This window comes from Centruroides sculpturatus, unplaced genomic scaffold (genome assembly GCF_000671375.1).
Source record: "Centruroides sculpturatus isolate CEXI.00-Female unplaced genomic scaffold, Cexi_2.0 scaffold32, whole genome shotgun sequence".
NCBI lineage: Eukaryota > Metazoa > Arthropoda > Arachnida > Scorpiones > Buthidae > Centruroides > Centruroides sculpturatus.
In genome coordinates this window covers 792727-811720 of record NW_019384445.1, presented here as the reverse complement: position 1 = coordinate 811720, position 18994 = coordinate 792727, and the positions used below count along the sequence as shown (strand labels likewise).

General features: G+C 26.9%; 1 protein-coding gene across 1 annotated transcript in view; it reads right to left on the bottom strand.

Annotated features, from left to right (window-relative positions):
- The window catches only part of LOC111620332 (chromatin assembly factor 1 subunit B-like), a 35707-nt gene extending 33070 nt beyond the window's left edge, over positions 1 to 2637 (bottom strand). The window contains exons 1-3 of the mRNA XM_023362248.1: positions 2528 to 2637; positions 2311 to 2446; positions 1831 to 1936 (exon numbers count right to left, since the gene is read on the bottom strand). Of these exons, the coding sequence (XP_023218016.1) occupies positions 1831 to 1936; positions 2311 to 2433 (229 nt within the window). The 5' untranslated portion in view covers positions 2434 to 2446; positions 2528 to 2637. The remainder of the gene's footprint in view (positions 1 to 1830; positions 1937 to 2310; positions 2447 to 2527) is intronic.
- Positions 2638 to 18994: the final 16357 nt, after the last annotated feature.

Below are 18994 nucleotides of genomic sequence, written 5' to 3'. Positions count from 1 at the left end.
TATTACTTCAACAAAATCTCAGTAAATTTTCCTATTGAAAACTCTGGTACGATAAGTCCTTCAAATTCATAGCAAATTCAAAAGTAGCTATTAAGATTAATAAAAAAAATAAGACAAACAGCAAATAATTACAAAACTCTTCACATGACTAACAAAACCATGCATACATTTGTCAAATTGTAAAAGGACTTCCCAGTTTTTCATTGGGCGTGAAGTGACATTTTTCTGCTAGAAATTCAAATGCCTATCTACTGGTAGACAATGTTAATGACCACCCCTCCTGTTTTCTGTATACAGGCATTGTCCTCTCATCAGAAAGAAATTAATTATGTCATTTTACATGATCAGTGCGCTGTTAGTAAATAATATAGATACAGATGGTTATTTATATCTGTAGTAGTTAATTAATCTAGTGTTTACTGTTAGCTTACAGTGATTAACATTTTTCACAACTAATTTGTCAAATTGCTAAAGTATAATTTTTTCTGTTAGTGTGTCCTGTATTAGTCAACTTTTCATGTCATCTACAGCAGGGATGGCAACCTTTTTCTATGTAAGGGCTTCATTTTGAAACTTTTGAAATGATGCGGGCCAAATAACAGAGAAAAGAGAAGAAAAATGCTAGTAAATTACATTTATTTATTCATATATACAGTCGACCCCCCTATAATTACGACTCCTATAAAACTACGAAAAAATTGTGACCGGTATCCGTAAAAAAACAGTAAAAACCCCCTATAATTATCTCAAACGTCATCAGGCAGCTGAACTACTTTCCTGCCGTCCATAGCGCCACGCTATGGAGAGATTTCTATCGTCTGGACAGTATTATATAAATTATATATAAATTAGGTACTGTACATATAATTATATATTAATTTATTGTAACTTTGTTATAATTAAATATATAATTTCCGCCGTCTAGCGTGGCGCCACGCTACGGAGATTTTTACGCTAACTATCGTCTGTCAGTATGTAAATTAGGTACCGTAAGTCTAATACAGTACTGTAATTTTATACATTTCTTGTGAAAGAAACATTTCTTATTCAACGGCGATTAAAATTATTTATATTAATGATGTCTCCGAAGTTCTACGAAGTTTTCACAGAAAAATAAGTTGTTAGAAATCGGCCGCTCTTTGCTGAGCTGTTCCGCGACGAAAACAATGTTGAGCAATGGCAATGTCGAATGGTGACACTCGGTAAGTAATCCTACAATTTTTTGTTTATAGCGTAGTTTATACGGATTATTCCCAAAAAATATATACGTATTTTGGAAATGTTGAGTCGGATTAGTCTAGAATCGATTAATTTTATGGAAGAAAACCTTTCAATCAGCCGTAGTCCGTAAACTTGACACGTGTCGGGCTGTGATTGGAACGACTCGTAAGAAATCGGATTCCTAAAGAATGGAACGTATCTATATCTTATAGGGGGGGTCAACTGTAATTATAAATTAGCATAGGAATACTGAATTTAGCTTCTGGAACTGATGTAAACATAATATATCAGAAATTATTTGGTTAAATATTAGTCACTGCTAGCTTTAAATTAGTTTTGACTTGTCTGTTAGCTGGTTTCTTGTTTTAATTTTTACTAAATTCATTGCGGGGAAAAACTATTCACATACATAAGTTGTAGAAAATAATGTTTGAATTTTTGCTGCATACTTTTTTAAGCTGGGAAATTGATATATTTAATCATATTTTATGCAACAAGGGTTGCAAAAAATATTAATGTGGGCCACAGGTTGCCCATCCCTGATCTACAGTATAACATTTATACTATTAAATGTTGTAGCTATTAATTTTATTTTAAATAAAGAATTACCATTTGGAGAAAACCTAACAATATTAACTGCTTTAGTGTGACGAAACAAATCAGCTGCAAATTCAAGGCTTGTACTTCCATTTGAGTTTAAAGTAACAAACCATATCTAGAAAGAAAAAAAGAAAATACAATTTTATTTGTTATCAATATAATATATGGAGATAATTAATTTGATAAAATTATAGTAAATATTAATCAATTACTGTTCAAGATATTATTGAAGAAAAATTTAACTTTTTAGTTGTATTATATTTTCACGCTATTGAACTCTTACATACATAGACTATTTCATCATGTTAGTTCTAATCGATTCAAAATGACTGAATGTCGTTTTTTGATTTAAATTTTTTATTGAATATATGACAGCTAAACTTAAGAATTTATCACAGCATTCTTTGGGAAAAATTCAAATAAAATTTTCCCCTTCAGTTTACAAATAAATAAAACTCGGCTTACAATCCACCAATACATTTAACTTACGAGTATATGTGCATCCGTTCCTGCAGTTGCCAATCGACGAATTTCATCTTGACACATCTGAAAATCTATGCTAAGAACGGGATCTCGGTTATGCCAAGATATCTGAGGAATGTAACACTTCATTTTTCTTTTCCTTCTATAATTACAAAAATATATTTAGCCAACCAAATACTACTAGTAACGTTGGTGTTCAATACGATATAAATTAACAGCTTACCTTACTTAAATACGAGGAGATACAGTAATCACTTTGTTTGCATGCCTCCCTACTCTATTTTGCCGCGCAATTCCTACGACACCCTCTGGTGTTAAAAATTCGCCTGCTCTAGTCTTTATTTTAAAAATTAGTTATTAATTAATGTAAAACAAAAATTTCTGAAAATAATTAATTAATTTATGATGTCCCACGTGTTAAAATTTCACGCTCATAAGTTTAGTAAGAAAAAAAGCAGTAGATATTAATGGAATAATATAATTTTCTTCAGTGAATATATAATTTTATTATTGTTATCCGGTAGCCGGATGGCCGAGCGGTCAAGGTGGCAGCCTACCGCTTCGACTGAAATAATTAAATCCTAAATATGCGGCCGGATGGCCGAGCGGTCAAGGTGGCAGCCTACCGCTCTGGGGACCCGGACTCACCTCTGGACGGGTCGAAAAAGCTCCAGGAGTTTTTCGGGGTGTGGTCCGTCCGGATAAATCGGGCCCGTCCCTCTCACCCCATTGTGGGCCTGGCCAAACCCATAATGGGCTTGCTAAAAGAGTCCCTCTTAGTGCCCACAGTGCGGAAAGAGTTAAAAAAAAAAATTATTGTAATCCTTATTTTCATGTTAATAAACAACAAAATACCATATTTTTTTAAAAAGAAAATATCAAATAGCATTAAATATTCTTTGATTTTTATTTAAAAGCGTATTAATTCGTAAAATAAATATTCTAACGACGGCTAAAACGTCGGCTTAAATAATTCGAGAGTCATCTCGAATGACTTTGCAACCTAATCGAAATCATTAAGGTGACTTCGGGGAATTCGAAAGTCATCTTAATGTCTTTGCAACATCCAACGAGAAAATTGTAAAAAAGGATATTTATATATAAATATACTTTTTGGATATGTATTTAAAGTAGTAAAAATACTCAAGCTAGAAGCCAGACGTCGCCGATTTCCTCGAAGAAAGTAAAAATGGTAATTTTAATTAATTTTTCGATTTAAAATTTATATAAATCCTAATGAAGATGAAGATTTTTGCTATCTTCCTATTGCTTTTGTAATTAATAATGTAAATTTAATTAATATAATATAAAACGCGCAATAAAACATTGAGTATATTTTTTTCCCTGCTGAATTATTTATTTTCAATATTTAAATATTTAAAGTATCTATTGATTTTCATTCTTTAGATCTTTTAACAACTTAATAAGCTTAATGTATTTACATATTAATCAAAAGAATATTTCGACATTCTTCTAATATCGGATTTTAATTTTATAAAGGAAACCTTTTTTTTTTCAGATTCTCGGAGCGCCAATTTTTCTTACAGGTTAGTTCAAAACGTTACATCAAGAAAATTTTATCCGAAAATATATCTGATCTAATTTATTGGAGAAGTTGTATTGTTCTGTCTCTCAGTTTCGAAACTGATTCTATTATTCATTGGGATTTCTTGATAAGAATAGAAAGAGCTACCGTTATATTTTAGTTAAAGTAGATCGCTTGGGATGCACGGATTGGATCAATATCAGTTCGCATGAAAAAAACAGAATATAAATTTTTTTTTCCTGCAGCAATTTTCGGTACTATTTTAAAAAATAAACTTTATAAAGTTTAGAAAACTTAATAAATACATTTAATCTAAACTTATGTAATAACACCAATATCTAGTAACTTTGTAAGACTTGAATATGACGACATGTATTTATGCTATTCTTTGCAATGAAAACGATATGAAAGTTATAACTTGTCAACTAGAAATCATTGACGTTGACTCTAAATGTATGTCAGAAAGTATATACATTGCTTTCAATATCGAAAGAATGAAAACTACATGAATGAAAATATTCAGTTTGGTAATCCTTACGTAAGGAAATACACGTGGAGACCTGTCGTGAGCAGATGTTTGTCTTTAAACTTATTCAATATGTCAAGAATCAATGAAATGAGTATGATCAAATACCGTTCACATGTATAGCAACATCCATTTCAGCGATTAGATTACGTAGTAACTTTAACGTAAGATAAAGTAAGGAAGGAATGGAAAATATTTTTAGATGAAATGACTGAGTTTATTTCCATTAATTAATCGTATTATAGACGACATTGTATTAAATAATTAAGGTTTTTTAAAGGTTAGTGATGCCCACAAAAAGATTTTGTAGAATTTTAATTCTATAATAGTGAAAAATATCATTCTGTTTTGATAATTATCTTCTAAACGGAATTATCTACTTGAAGTAAAGCATATTTAACATTCTTGTTAGCTAAAAATAAATTTAAAATCTTTGAAAAGGTGTTTTGCACGAAGAATTTGATATCACTCGACATTCAAGATTACTCTAGTCCTGGATGAAATTATAAATGAAGTAGATTTTATTAAATTAAAAGTTCATATTAAATATTTGCAAACTTTTACAAAATTTTTCACTATAAATTCTATTATTGAATTGGTATGATTGCTAAATCAATGTATAAAACTAAACCACTCATTTCTGTTTCGAAAGTATAATTTAAAAATGGAGAAACTTTGATTATAGCTTTTAGATAAACATTGTATAATAAATATATTTAAAATGTTTCTATTCTTTAGATTTAAGAAAATTAAACAAATTATCCATATTTTTGTAATTAAAATTTAATTAAAGCATTGACGATTTATAATTATTATTTATTTATTCTTCCCATAAATCATATTTGTTTACTCAAAAAACACTGTACAAAATTTTACAATAGAATTTCTGGAAAGCTGTTGGAAAATAGCATTTTCGCCTTCATTTTAAAAAATTAAATTGTTCAAAAATTTGTCAGAAATGAATAAATATTTATATTTTTTTTCAGCAAATTTTAAGGCAGCTTTAATTTAGTATAATAAATTATATTATTTATATACATACTCAGTTTATGAAGCATCTATTAATTTAGCAGAAAATCATGCCAACTATTTATTAGAATGTAGATGTATTGCGAATGAAATGATTACAAATATAACTTATTTTTGAATTTATCATTTATTGTTTTTCAGAGTCAAAGACTTGTATAAAAAGATTTTCTTTATGGATTGCCTGAATTCGGGAAATGTGACACAGACATCAATAACTCTATATTAGTTCTAACAATAGAAAGCGAAGGCGTGACTAGAAATCTCCAATAAGAAGAGTTATACCAGAGAAACTTTCTAAATGCATGGCCAGAGCTATAAGTATTTGCTTATATTTCATAAATATATATAACCATCATTAGAAGCATCCTGTGATTTGTATTTTTTGAAGTACACAAAATCTAAGTATACAATTGTTTTATTATAGAATAACAATATTAATATTTTTTTTTTTTTTAGAAATTTTAGAAATATCCGAAAAGAAAGAATTAAATTTTATGAATTTTCGAAACATTATGTATTTATTTAATTATTCTGTATGTGTCTATTAAAATATTTTATTCTTTTATATGCACTTTGCACGCAGAAAAATACATATTCTATTTATAAATTAATTAAATTATGGATGATTTCAGACTTTTGAAGTTTTCCTACTGTTTAGCATTTCATACACTATGTCGATTATAGCTTAGCTTACACATTGTATATAAAGTATTTATTATTTAAATTTTTTGCAATAAAATATTTCAGCATTGACTTTCAAATCACGTCTAATATAAAATAGTTGTTATAGTTATTACTTAATGTTATGCAAAAATGTATTAATTTAAGTAGTTTTATCGAAAAAAATTTTTTTTAAGTAGGTAGGACATGTACTGTTATTTAGAATAGCGGAAGAAGATATTAAATTTTAACTCAGTAAGTGATTCTTGCAGTGATAACAAAAGAACTTCGACTGTTATTTTTATCTTATATAGTATATATTATATATAAATTGAAAGAAAAAAAAAACTAACAGAATTGGAAGTGATAAACGGTTAGGAAGTGTTTGAGGCGGCTTTTATGACATTTATTAAGGATGGAGAATGAAGACGGAAGAAACTTGATCATTTTGTCAATCAAAGGACTCCAGTCATACGATAAATGTTTTCTTTTCTCTCTCTACAATACTTGTTTCTTATAATCAATGGCATGTGGAGATAGTAAAAGAGGAAGTTGTAGAGTCTAAATGGTTTATTAACTTTAAGAATTTTATCTATTAATAAATTCTTTATATCATTTTTTTTCGCTATATGGCGTTTCTTGTGATACATCAGTTATAAAATAAATGATTTTTCGAATCAGTGCATTCTTATATCAAGAATGTGGTTTATTACTGTGCCGTACTCTACCTTATCTAGATACTTAAGACAAGAACTATAGATATCGTAGACCGAACACAAACTGATAGACAAAATAAAATAAAAGTTAAATTATTTACTTTCCTAATTTGTTGTTGAAGAAAGAAAACAATTTTTATTGTTTTATATTTTGCAGATCATGATCATTTAATTGCAGTTACTTCGTTGTTTGCAAAGCATTTATAATTAATTTAATATTAATTGTAAAGTATAAAAATAAAAGTATTTATATCATTAATAGAATGCCAATCTTTTTTCTTCTAACTGACAAAAAATTCTATATCTCTATATCATACTTATAAGACAAGTGTATATATATATATGTATTGAGTAAACTATCTTCTATTCCATATCCAGTAAATCACAACATTCCAACGCTTTCTTAAGTTTCAATATTGGAATGTTCCGCAAGATTAACTTCGTCAAAGGATTTAAAGCTTCAAATTAATCTTTTTTAAAATACAGTACTGGTGTGTTATCATCGATCGAGCTGTCTCCAAATAAATAGAAGTGATCACTGTCTTTATGTTTAAACTTTACCGGTAAATGGTAGCGGTTGTAGTCCCAGGTGAATGGAATTCTCATTATACTTCAATGGAGGTAAATCCAAAGAGATAATGCGGATTAAATACATTTAAAGAATAGTTTAAGCATCTCTGTGTTAGTTACATTCAAAGAATTAGAAATGTAAATTGCTAAGTATATATAAATTCAATACTATTTGAAAAAATATTTCCAGTGTCTACGTAACAAGCTGTTTACGTAGAACTGAATTTTTAATCAGTTTTAAATGAAAACCTTTTAAAACAGTTAAATAAATGAATTTAAACGTTTTAATTTTTGTTAAAATCAATAAACCGAAACTTTATGCTATTATTTTTCTAAAATATTTTCTTCAATTGTTTCATAAAAAGTAAAAACAAATTAAGAAACTTATTTATAAATCATGGCAATAATTAAAATCTAATTATTCATTATTGTATTATATTTAAAATAAAAAGAATTATATAAAAAATTTGATTCAATAGAAATTAATATCTGTATTTTTCTATCAAAACAAATTATTCGTTTGGAAACTTTCCTTTCTAGTTAAGAAGCATTGATTATAAACAACCTTGTTATTACTCGAAAAATAATTTAACAGTTGAATAAATTAATTTAAATGTTTTTGTTGTTAGTTTGAATAAAAATCAATGAATTAAAACGTTAAATGATAAACTGGATCTATATTAAATATACAATGTAATTTGTGCAGTATTTGCATATAACATACGTAATCTTTGAAATTCATATTTTATTCACATGTTATCTATATATATTAATAAATGTGGTTATGTAGATGTAAATATTAATACAAAGATATATAAATACCTATATTTATAGATTATATACATGTATAAATGTAGCAACAAAATATCTATATGTTCTGTTAGCTACTGGATGCAAGTACTGTATTTATTTATATGTAAATTTTCACATAGTTATGTATATAAATTAAATTAATAATGTATCTACATATATATAGATACATTACATAATTTATATTCATTTGCATGCTATATATATTAAGCCGGATATGAAGCCTTAACGGCCGCTAGTTTGCGACCCCTGATTTATAGGGTCGTTTCATATTCTTACCTGCATTTATCCTAATTTTATTATAGCTCAAGTAATAAAAAAACATTCATCTGTGCCCGTTCTTTAATATGTAAAAGGATTTAGATTTAGTTTGGGAATTTATAACAGAAATAATAAGTTATTTAATTATGCATTTAAATTTAATGTTGTATATCTTTATTAAGACTCAGCTGATAATAATAAAAAAAATATAAAAAGTTCAATTAAAAAAAAAAAACAGAAAAAATTTTGTTTTTCAGAAACGATATCTTTCGCATATATAAACTACGTTATTATAAAAATGAATGTTTACTTTTTTTGACACCAGATGGTAGTGCGTAAAAGACAGACATCATTATTGATAATTGTATTAAGTAATAAAAATATTTCAGTGTTTTCTTTTTATTATTATTATTATCATCGGTTAGGAAGTGTTTGAGGCGGCTTTTATGACATTTATTAAGGATGGAGAATGAAGACGGAAGAAACTTGATCATTTTGTCAATCAAAGGACTCCAGTCATACGATAAATGTTTTCTTTTCTCTCTCTACAATACTTGTTTCTTATAATCAATGGCATGTGGAGATAGTAAAAGAGGAAGTTGTAGAGTCTAAATGGTTTATTAACTTTAAGAATTTTATCTATTAATAAATTCTTTATATCATTTTTTTTCGCTATATGGCGTTTCTTGTGATACATCAGTTATAAAATAAATGATTTTTCGAATCAGTGCATTCTTATATCAAGAATGTGGTTTATTACTGTGCCGTACTCTACCTTATCTAGATACTTAAGACAAGAACTATAGATATCGTAGACCGAACACAAACTGATAGACAAAATAAAATAAAAGTTAAATTATTTACTTTCCTAATTTGTTGTTGAAGAAAGAAAACAATTTTTATTGTTTTATATTTTGCAGATCATGATCATTTAATTGCAGTTACTTCGTTGTTTGCAAAGCATTTATAATTAATTTAATATTAATTGTAAAGTATAAAAATAAAAGTATTTATATCATTAATAGAATGCCAATCTTTTTTCTTCTAACTGACAAAAAATTCTATATCTCTATATCATACTTATAAGACAAGTGTATATATATATATGTATTGAGTAAACTATCTTCTATTCCATATCCAGTAAATCACAACATTCCAACGCTTTCTTAAGTTTCAATATTGGAATGTTCCGCAAGATTAACTTCGTCAAAGGATTTAAAGCTTCAAATTAATCTTTTTTAAAATACAGTACTGGTGTGTTATCATCGATCGAGCTGTCTCCAAATAAATAGAAGTGATCACTGTCTTTATGTTTAAACTTTACCGGTAAATGGTAGCGGTTGTAGTCCCAGGTGAATGGAATTCTCATTATACTTCAATGGAGGTAAATCCAAAGAGATAATGCGGATTAAATACATTTAAAGAATAGTTTAAGCATCTCTGTGTTAGTTACATTCAAAGAATTAGAAATGTAAATTGCTAAGTATATATAAATTCAATACTATTTGAAAAAATATTTCCAGTGTCTACGTAACAAGCTGTTTACGTAGAACTGAATTTTTAATCAGTTTTAAATGAAAACCTTTTAAAACAGTTAAATAAATGAATTTAAACGTTTTAATTTTTGTTAAAATCAATAAANTAATTCTTTAATACAATTTTATTTTATAAATTAATACACATATATATATATATATTTAAAATTTACGATTCGATTTATTATTATTTTTAACCAATTATATTGCTTCCTATTTATTTCATTATCTTTATGGCAGCCATATTTTTATAATATGCTATATTCTTTGCTTGAACAATATAAAAATAAAATAAATATATATACATAATTTTTTTCTTACTTTCTAAAGCAATCCCACAAGGAATTATTCATAAATATTTATAACGTAAAAATATCGAAAATTTAATAAATCGAAAATATAGCGATAGCATATAAGTATTATTTATTCTTATCTTTATATTTAGTAAAAGAAGATAAAAATAAAAATGAATAATTCATCAGCTGTATTGAATTCTTTCATTTAACCTCAGCGTGATATATCCGAAGAATTTTATCAATACTTATAAAGCCGACTTTATATCGTGTCAAATAACTTGTAGGAATTTTTATAATTAGTTCTCTTTCCAATTGAAATTTTTATATTTATTCATATCTTTAACAAAATTATTCATCATTTTATACGAATATTTAACATCTTCATCACCCGCTTCTTAATGTAAACGTCCATAATTTACATCGGTTCTTTAATAGTTTTCGTGTCATTTACCTATACATATACAGGTCCGTGCCGCTTCTCCTTTTATTTACTTATATATATATAGAATCCCTCAACATTTATCACGGCCATTTACTTTCTGTATTATGCTGATCTTTCATTTGTATATGTATGACAAACTGTACAATAGTAACGTACTGTATATCGCGCCGGAAAAGATATATAACGTGTCCACGAACCCGAAACTCTTCTTCTTCTTTCTTCTTTTTTATTTATTTATTTTTTTAATAATTGTAAATAAAATGTTATGAAATTCCAGCATTAAATATATTATTTTCTTCTGTAAATTTTATATTTATGTTTATTTTTAGTTGTGTAATATCGTTGTAAAATTCTATTAAAGATGGGGTTTTCATTCGTTATCCGTTCGATTTATTCGTGTAAAAGATGGACTAGTGGATTTTTTGATTAAATTTGATTGTAGAAATATTAATGAAATATTATCGACATATTTTTTGAGTTTATTATTAACTTCTGATGTGTAAAATTGACAATTTTTTCCGATGGTTTATGAATGAGAATCGTTCGTTTTTAACGTAGATTATTATAATTAAATATTTTAATTATTTCGCTAATTGCTTGTCGTATTGGGGTAGTAAATATTGTCCTCGAGATATGGCCTGTATTTTAAAATAAATAAAAAATAGAGAGAAAAATATTCCTAATTAATTAAAATTGCATACGGTTTGTGCTGAAATCTATATTTTTCTTTACAAAATCTGGCAGATCGGAACGTTTTTTTTTTCCTAATGAAAAATATTTTAAATTTTTAAAATATTTATGTAAAAATATAATTTATTTATTCTTAAATTAATCCTTAATTAGATAATTTAGAATTTATTCTCTGGATCCGAGCGTGAAGTAAAAATTAACTGAATGCGGTGAACCGTCGTTTGAACTTAACATACTTACTTAATTAAGCATAGATGCTAATAAGGAATTTGATATATAAAACAACTTTTTTTTTTTTTAATATTCTAAGTGTATATTAACGTATATTATTCTATCGATTATTTATTTATATACATCATTTGTAAATAGAGCGATAAAATATTAAGATAGAAGTAATAATAAGAGCGGGTTGTAAATATGATTGGTACTGTACATTATCAGAGAATTAAAATTGAAATTTATGTTTGTATTTAAATATTTAATAAATGTAAAATATTACAAACTTTTGATTTATTTATAACTTTTCTTTCTACATAATTCTAATCTTTTTTCTATATTATAAACTCTCCATTTTACAAGAAATCTTTTAACTTTAAAACTTCATTTCCTTGGGGTATAGAATGTGGGTCACTCACCAATTTCATTTTTTCTTGTGTTTTTCTATTATTTTAAAAAATATTTATTTTAAAAAAACACAAAAATCACCCGTTTAATATAAAAACAATACAAGATTTATTATATTAATTAGTTTAAAACATGTATTTTCTCTGAAGATATTTATCTAGTAGCTTCTAAATATAGTTTTTTTTAAAGCACTTCTGTGTTTAGGTTCGAAAGATTTTATTTATTTTTTGTAATCTGTGTGTCTGTCGGTTGCTGCAGAATTTAAATTATAGAATGCCACTCTCGATTTTCCGTGCGTTGATAATCGAATGTATTCTGTTGCCTAATGCAGTATAGAATACCAAAACATTAAAAAGGAAAAAAAAAATGTAGGGGAAAAAAGCTTTTAAAATTCTGTTGACTAGATATTTCGATTGCTGTTGAAAGTAAATTTGCAATTTGTTTTTTTAAATAAAAAAAAGAATGCAAAAAGTAGTAAATTCGAGATAAAGTTTTATTTTTATTATTATTATTGTTACTTTTTAAATAATTCATCAAATTTTAATGCTTTAATCCTTCTCTTTTAAGAAATTTTTATCAAAGTTTTATACTTTAGAAACTTTCAATAAAAGAAATTGCATAATCAAAATGTGATAAAGTTAATTTAAAAATCTAAGAGTAAAATATAAAATTTAAATTTAAAAATAATAAACGAGTTGTATAAGTTATACAAAAGATTTTGCATAATTTAACATCGTTCGAATTATCCGTAATTATTTCAGTTTGTATTCTATCAAAATATATTTTTAATTTGTTCCAGTGGTCAGTAGATGTATTTTAATGACATCTAATGAATTCTCTGGAGATTTTTAGCCTACTTGTTCCTTTAAATTGCGTTATTCTTTCAATTGAAGCTTCCGGAATGAATTAAAAATAACTGATTAATTATATAGCTACAGTGTCATGTTTTAAATTACGTTTTTGCCTGTAAATATTCTTACATTTTAAACAGTTGCCTTTATCTTACGAAATAATGCTAAAATCTTGATATAGCGCTCTTCTGAATAGTGTAACTCTCCTAAAGCGTCAATGAAAACACATATTAATGGATTATCTCCACAAATATTAAACAATGAATTACTAAAAATACGGTTTTGCAGTGTTATCACGCGTGTATAAACATTTATTATGAAGCTGTATACATAATTTTTATTGTTTTCTAGTTTAGAGCTACACCGTATTTAAGAGGTAAACAAACGGCGAGATGTAATTATATATAAAGTCTTGAAGAAATTTATAAATGAATGATACTGACAAATCTAGCAATCTGACTAAGGTAAAGAACAGTGTAAACATTTTTCTACGTTGATACTCGTGATTCCTTCGAGTACTGTAGTCGTTGTTCATTTACCTCTTCTTATAGCAATTGAGACGATCAACATGTTGTTAAGATTAAATTTTAATTTCTAGACTTCAGTTTAAAATAATAGCTGACAATTTCAATTAAGATATTAAATTTCTATACATTTAACTAATTACTTCATTCCACCACTCTATTATTTATTTATTTAATAAGTTTGAAGATGTGAATGTAATAATTAGATTCTCTAAACCGCAATATGTTACGAAGCAATACATTTAATAAACTATCATTCTAAGAGGTTAAGGCAACAGGCAATTAGTTTCTTTATTAAAACCCTCATCAATTTTTATTCTCATAAAGAGGAATGCTCTTGAACCTCTTTAGTGTACTATCATCATCATTTTTTATGTACTTAAATAAAATTAAATAAATTTTTGTGGCTTTAAAGCAATTGAAAATATATTTAATCTCGTTAGATCTGATTTAATTTTTTTAAAAAAATAATTTAAAAACAAAGTATTAAATTAGAATTTAATTAGAGAAATTTAATTAAATTCTTCATGTTATTTACGTGAGGTAATACTTAAAAGTGTAAAGTGCTGGATTTTTTTCCATTCTAATTTTAAAGATTAATATTAAATTATTCGCAAAAAAATGATTCAACAACACGAAATAATGCATCTAAGTTGTCTAAATTATTCTTAAAATATAGAGAATGAAATTCGCAAGGTGGCAAGTGGTTCTTTTAATGTTAGTTATTTCGATAACGTTACTAGACTAAAAATTTTCTGTTATTGCTCTACTGATGCTCCCATTTTCTTTCTGGATTGCACCCCATTAAAAAGCATTTTTAAGGATAATAATTATAATGCGTGTTTATGTTGGAATATTGTTCTGGTTCCTACAATTTGAATATTTTTCTGAAGCGCTCAGTTACTACATTAAGTACTAAAGAGCTCAATTATTTACCTAATTGGAAAAGAATTTTATAATTAACGCAACGTTACATATTATAAATTAAAAAAGAAAAAATACTAGTTAATACGAATAAAATTGAATGAAACTAGGTTATAACAATTTAAAAATAAATTAACAACGTTAGTTTTAAAGTGAATTTACGTAGATGTTTATCTTAATTGTCAATTAAATCGACTTATAAACAAGTAAGCACGTTTAATGCACGATTGAGTTTGGTGCCGAAGATATTCAAGAAAATAGGAAAGATTTCCAATTCGTTTTGTAAGAGATAGTTCCTACAGTGAAGAATCTCGTGCACTCGAAAGGAAAACTCGTGCCAAAGGCAAAAAAAAGTGAAGATGGCATAAAAAAAAAGTGGAACAAGAAAAATTCACGAATGAGAGGATATTGAACGTTTTGAACAATTCAGAAAATCCGAAAATGTGACTAAAATACTATTTTTACCCCATTTTATAATATTATAAATGGAAAGATCATAAATAAAAATTAATTATTAATGTTCTTACCGCTCTAAGAAAGAATTGACTTACATGAAGTATTCTATACTGAGTAATTGCTGAATAGAGAAAGATTCTATAATACATTAAATATTACGGTTAAAAAATTACATTTGTGTTAGAGAAATTTGGTAGATTACTTGCCTATAATATGCAAATCGTGTTAATTTATCTAGTTTCATATATATATTGGCCAATTAAGTTTCCTTTATAGTTACATCGATAGGCTGCAACTTGGGAGTGTTCGCCTAGTGAAAAGCAATGCATGTACTTGTTAAGATTGAAGACAGCTGCTTCAGATACAGTTAAGGAGATCCCAAGATGCTAAGAATATATCGCGTTAAACTCGGCGATGACAGTGACAGGATTGCATCGACTTAATTGACAATTAAGGTAAATGTCCACATAACAGTTACTCTATGTATAAATCATATTGTCAATTAAACGCTTATCTGTAATCCGGGTGTGACTTCCTACCCGTACCTGTATAACTGCACATTATAGTTAACTTTTCGAGAAAGTTTAGAATGGAAGTTAATATTCGAAATTTAAAAAAAAAGGAGATGTTTTAATTCCAACTAATACATTCTCTACCGGCCATTTTATGACATTACTGCCGAAGATTTAATCAATGTCGTGTTATAAATCCCTTTACTAACCGGAAAAAAAGGGAGATCGTAATCGTATATTTTAGAATTTTAATGGTGATTAAATGAGAATGAATATAATATTTTACTTTGTATAATTTATTTTTAATACAGTCAGCTATTTCGGTATGTAAAATTAGTCATTCAATCATAAATAAATGTACAAAATTCAGTCGGAAAACATTTCGGAGTTAATAAAATGTGTAAAGGAGTTTTTTACATGAATCTAATTATAAAGTTTTATTGATTTTAGTCGTCGATAGCGTTTTACCTAATCGAGTTTGATTAACAAATTGCAATTTTTTTTTTTTGATTTTCATGTTTAAAAAGCTAAGAAGAAAAAATCGTTAAAATATTTTGGCGGAAACGTATCATGTTCTTATTTGATTTTATTGCAGTTCACCTGTTAACGTTAGCTTCCAGAGTAATAAAAATAATGGGATGGCATTAGATTCAGTCTCAATGACATACCAATTACAGAAAAAATTCTTACCAAAAGTTGCCTCTGGGAATAACTTCCTAACTTGGTTAAAGAAAAGGGGAAGGAGAAGAGGATAAAAAAACAGATAAGAAACAATATTTTAAAATATTACCAAATTTAAAGGAATAAATCCTATCTTTTTTTTAAAAGGAATAACTTAATATATTAAAATATATAGGCTACCTTCGTCATCTAAAGGTTTCATTCACTCGATAGCTTTATAGATACACCGTTATAATTAAGCGTAAAGTAAACACAGTTACCATTATAATTAGATAATTTATATCAATTAAAATTATAAAATTACTCTTGCGTGTATAATAAAGAAATTATTTTTTTAGCAATTAATAAAATTTAAAAAATCTTATATTTTTTAATACTGTATTAAAAATATAATTAAGTGATTAATACAGTGGTATTTTTGAATTTTTTAGTAAAATTTACTATCTTAATTTGAAAATATGCTATAAAAGCAAGACAGGATTTATGCATAAGCTAAACATGCTGCAATTTAGGGCGTCAAAGTAAGAAAAACATGAATTGTCCATTGTTATGTTAATGGGTCTCTTATATAGACTATACCATGTTAAAGCTTTTACTTTAAATATAGCTTAAAGCCGTAACAAATCAAAATCATGCACTATATAAGAGATTCGAAATATGAAATTTGATTAGAAAATGCTTTAAATTTACACTTTTTTTTTGCCATTTTAATCCTAATAATTACAGTAATTTATATCAAAATTAAACAAGATATTCATGAATTTAGATTTCAGTTTACAAAAATTAAGTAAACTAGTTTTTTTGAGAACAAAAATAAAATTACTTTACAAGATTAGAAAAAAAAATTCACCTTTCATCTCGAAAACAAACTGGTCTTAGCTTGATTCTAGATATCTTTTCATTAACAAGCTTACTTTATATTGACGGAAATTTCAAGAACAGGAATTTCATTTCCGACTGGAATAAAATTGATGAAAGAAAAAACAAACTTTCAATATGATCTTTTGATTCTAAACGAATTTTAATCCATATGCAATTAAAGTTTCTATCTTAAAAAGTAATTTATATTCGAATATACATAAATTTAATTTCGTTCTTACTCGTATTAAGCAATCAAAAAATAATTTTCAAATAGTTAAGTAGAGTAAATTTAATTGAGTTTAACGAAAATAAAAACTTTCGAAGATTCGAAGGTTAAAGTGCTGTTTAAAAAATAACGTGCATCATATTTTAGTTTTATGTTGGAAATTTTTCCGTATTTTCGAAAGGAATATTATAAGAATGAAGTATTTTACGGCTTCTTTTAAGAGATAATGAAACAAAGAAGATCTCTTTATGGTATCATACTAATTAATCTGTAATGCAAATTTTGCAGCAGATAAGTCATGCCGCTAATTCTTCACCTTGCTTGTTATTATCCTTCAAAACTTTAGAAAATTTTTATCGAAGAAGGAATTAATAATTCATTAAAACTGCAAATTATTCAATCGGCCAACATCCGACAATTTTTTGATAATTTTTTCCCTACTTAAAAATAATGTCGAACACGCAGAGATCAACGAACCCTTAATTAGAAAAAGAGATACTCCGTAACAATATTTCATTTCATTTTCGAGAGTTAATTTGCATAAAATCACTCCCTGACCATTTTTTTTCATGGTTCTAAATTTGTATAATTATTAATAACGACGTAAAACCTTTCAGTAACGAACAGTTTGTTTAGAAGTGTTAATCAAGCTTGTTAACTTCTTAATTGGATGAGATCATTTTTATGTTCATTTTCGCCTTCTACCGAAACGATTTCACAAAGTTAATTAATAAGATATATCATCATTATCACTAATAACCAGGCAAAAGTTCAAACATCAGAAAAACACTTTTTATTAAAAATTCCTGTGCAGATTCTTAAAATAAACATTGTAAAGTTAAATTATATCTTAAAACATTTCTTCCAATATGGATCAGGAATAAAATTCTTTTTATCAGAAAAACTGTGTGACAAATCATAAAACACTTCGTGACATCAGACAATTATTTACATAATATAGAAGAAAAAAAAATTCCGTAAATATTTCATACACATATTTCTCTTTTATATAGGCAGAGCTTTGTGGATTTATCATTCTTGGTGATAAAACGAGTCGTTAAACAACATCTACCGAGTTAAGATGATAATACCGTTAAGCCATGCGAATTATTGTTTACCCGTTTCTTGAATTACAAAAGCTTTAACCAATTAAATGGAGTTTAAACACATATCAGATTTTTTTTTAAAACTCTCGAATCCTATATTAGAGAAAGAGAGAGACAGATAGGGTAGTCGTAGAAGACATTCAAGATGAGAAGATAAAATTTCGACTGTCAGGATGTGTAAACGAAAAAAATTCCCTAAAGATGAGAACTTTCATTACCGTTTATTTTACAAACTTCATAGAAATTTATTTTGGAAACCTTTCAATTCGACACTGATAATTCAATTCCTGAAATAACTTGTATCTTCGTGAGTTGATTGTGAAGCTTAGCGTGCTGGGAATTCAACACGAAAGAAGCTTTTTCTGAAGTTATTTTATTTTTTTCCTCCTTTGACTTAATATTTTGTTTAATCATTTTTTTCCCCTCTCTTATGTACTTTTTCTAGGGACGGGATTTATGGTATTATACTAATTTTTAACTTTGATACTTTTGTTGTCACGTCATAAGGTCGTCTCCCTGAAGGAAAAAAGTCAGGTTAGGAAATATAATATCGCATTGTGTATTCGCTTTTAGTGGTTCCGAAGCTTGTTTTCGTTCTAGATAGGATTGCTAGTCGTACCGTGTTCGGTTAGATCGAATTTATTTACTCGCATTCCCAGTTCTAACCGCTCTCTTAACATAACTGAAAAGAAGTGAGAACCGGAGATTATATCATTTTCTTTTTTTCCCCTGTTTTCTTCCCCCTGTTATTTAATCGAGAGCGCAAATCCTATCCAGTAGTAACTCTAACGTTAATTGCTTGGGAACCGCTAATATATTAAAGTAATTGATTAAAATTTGGCCA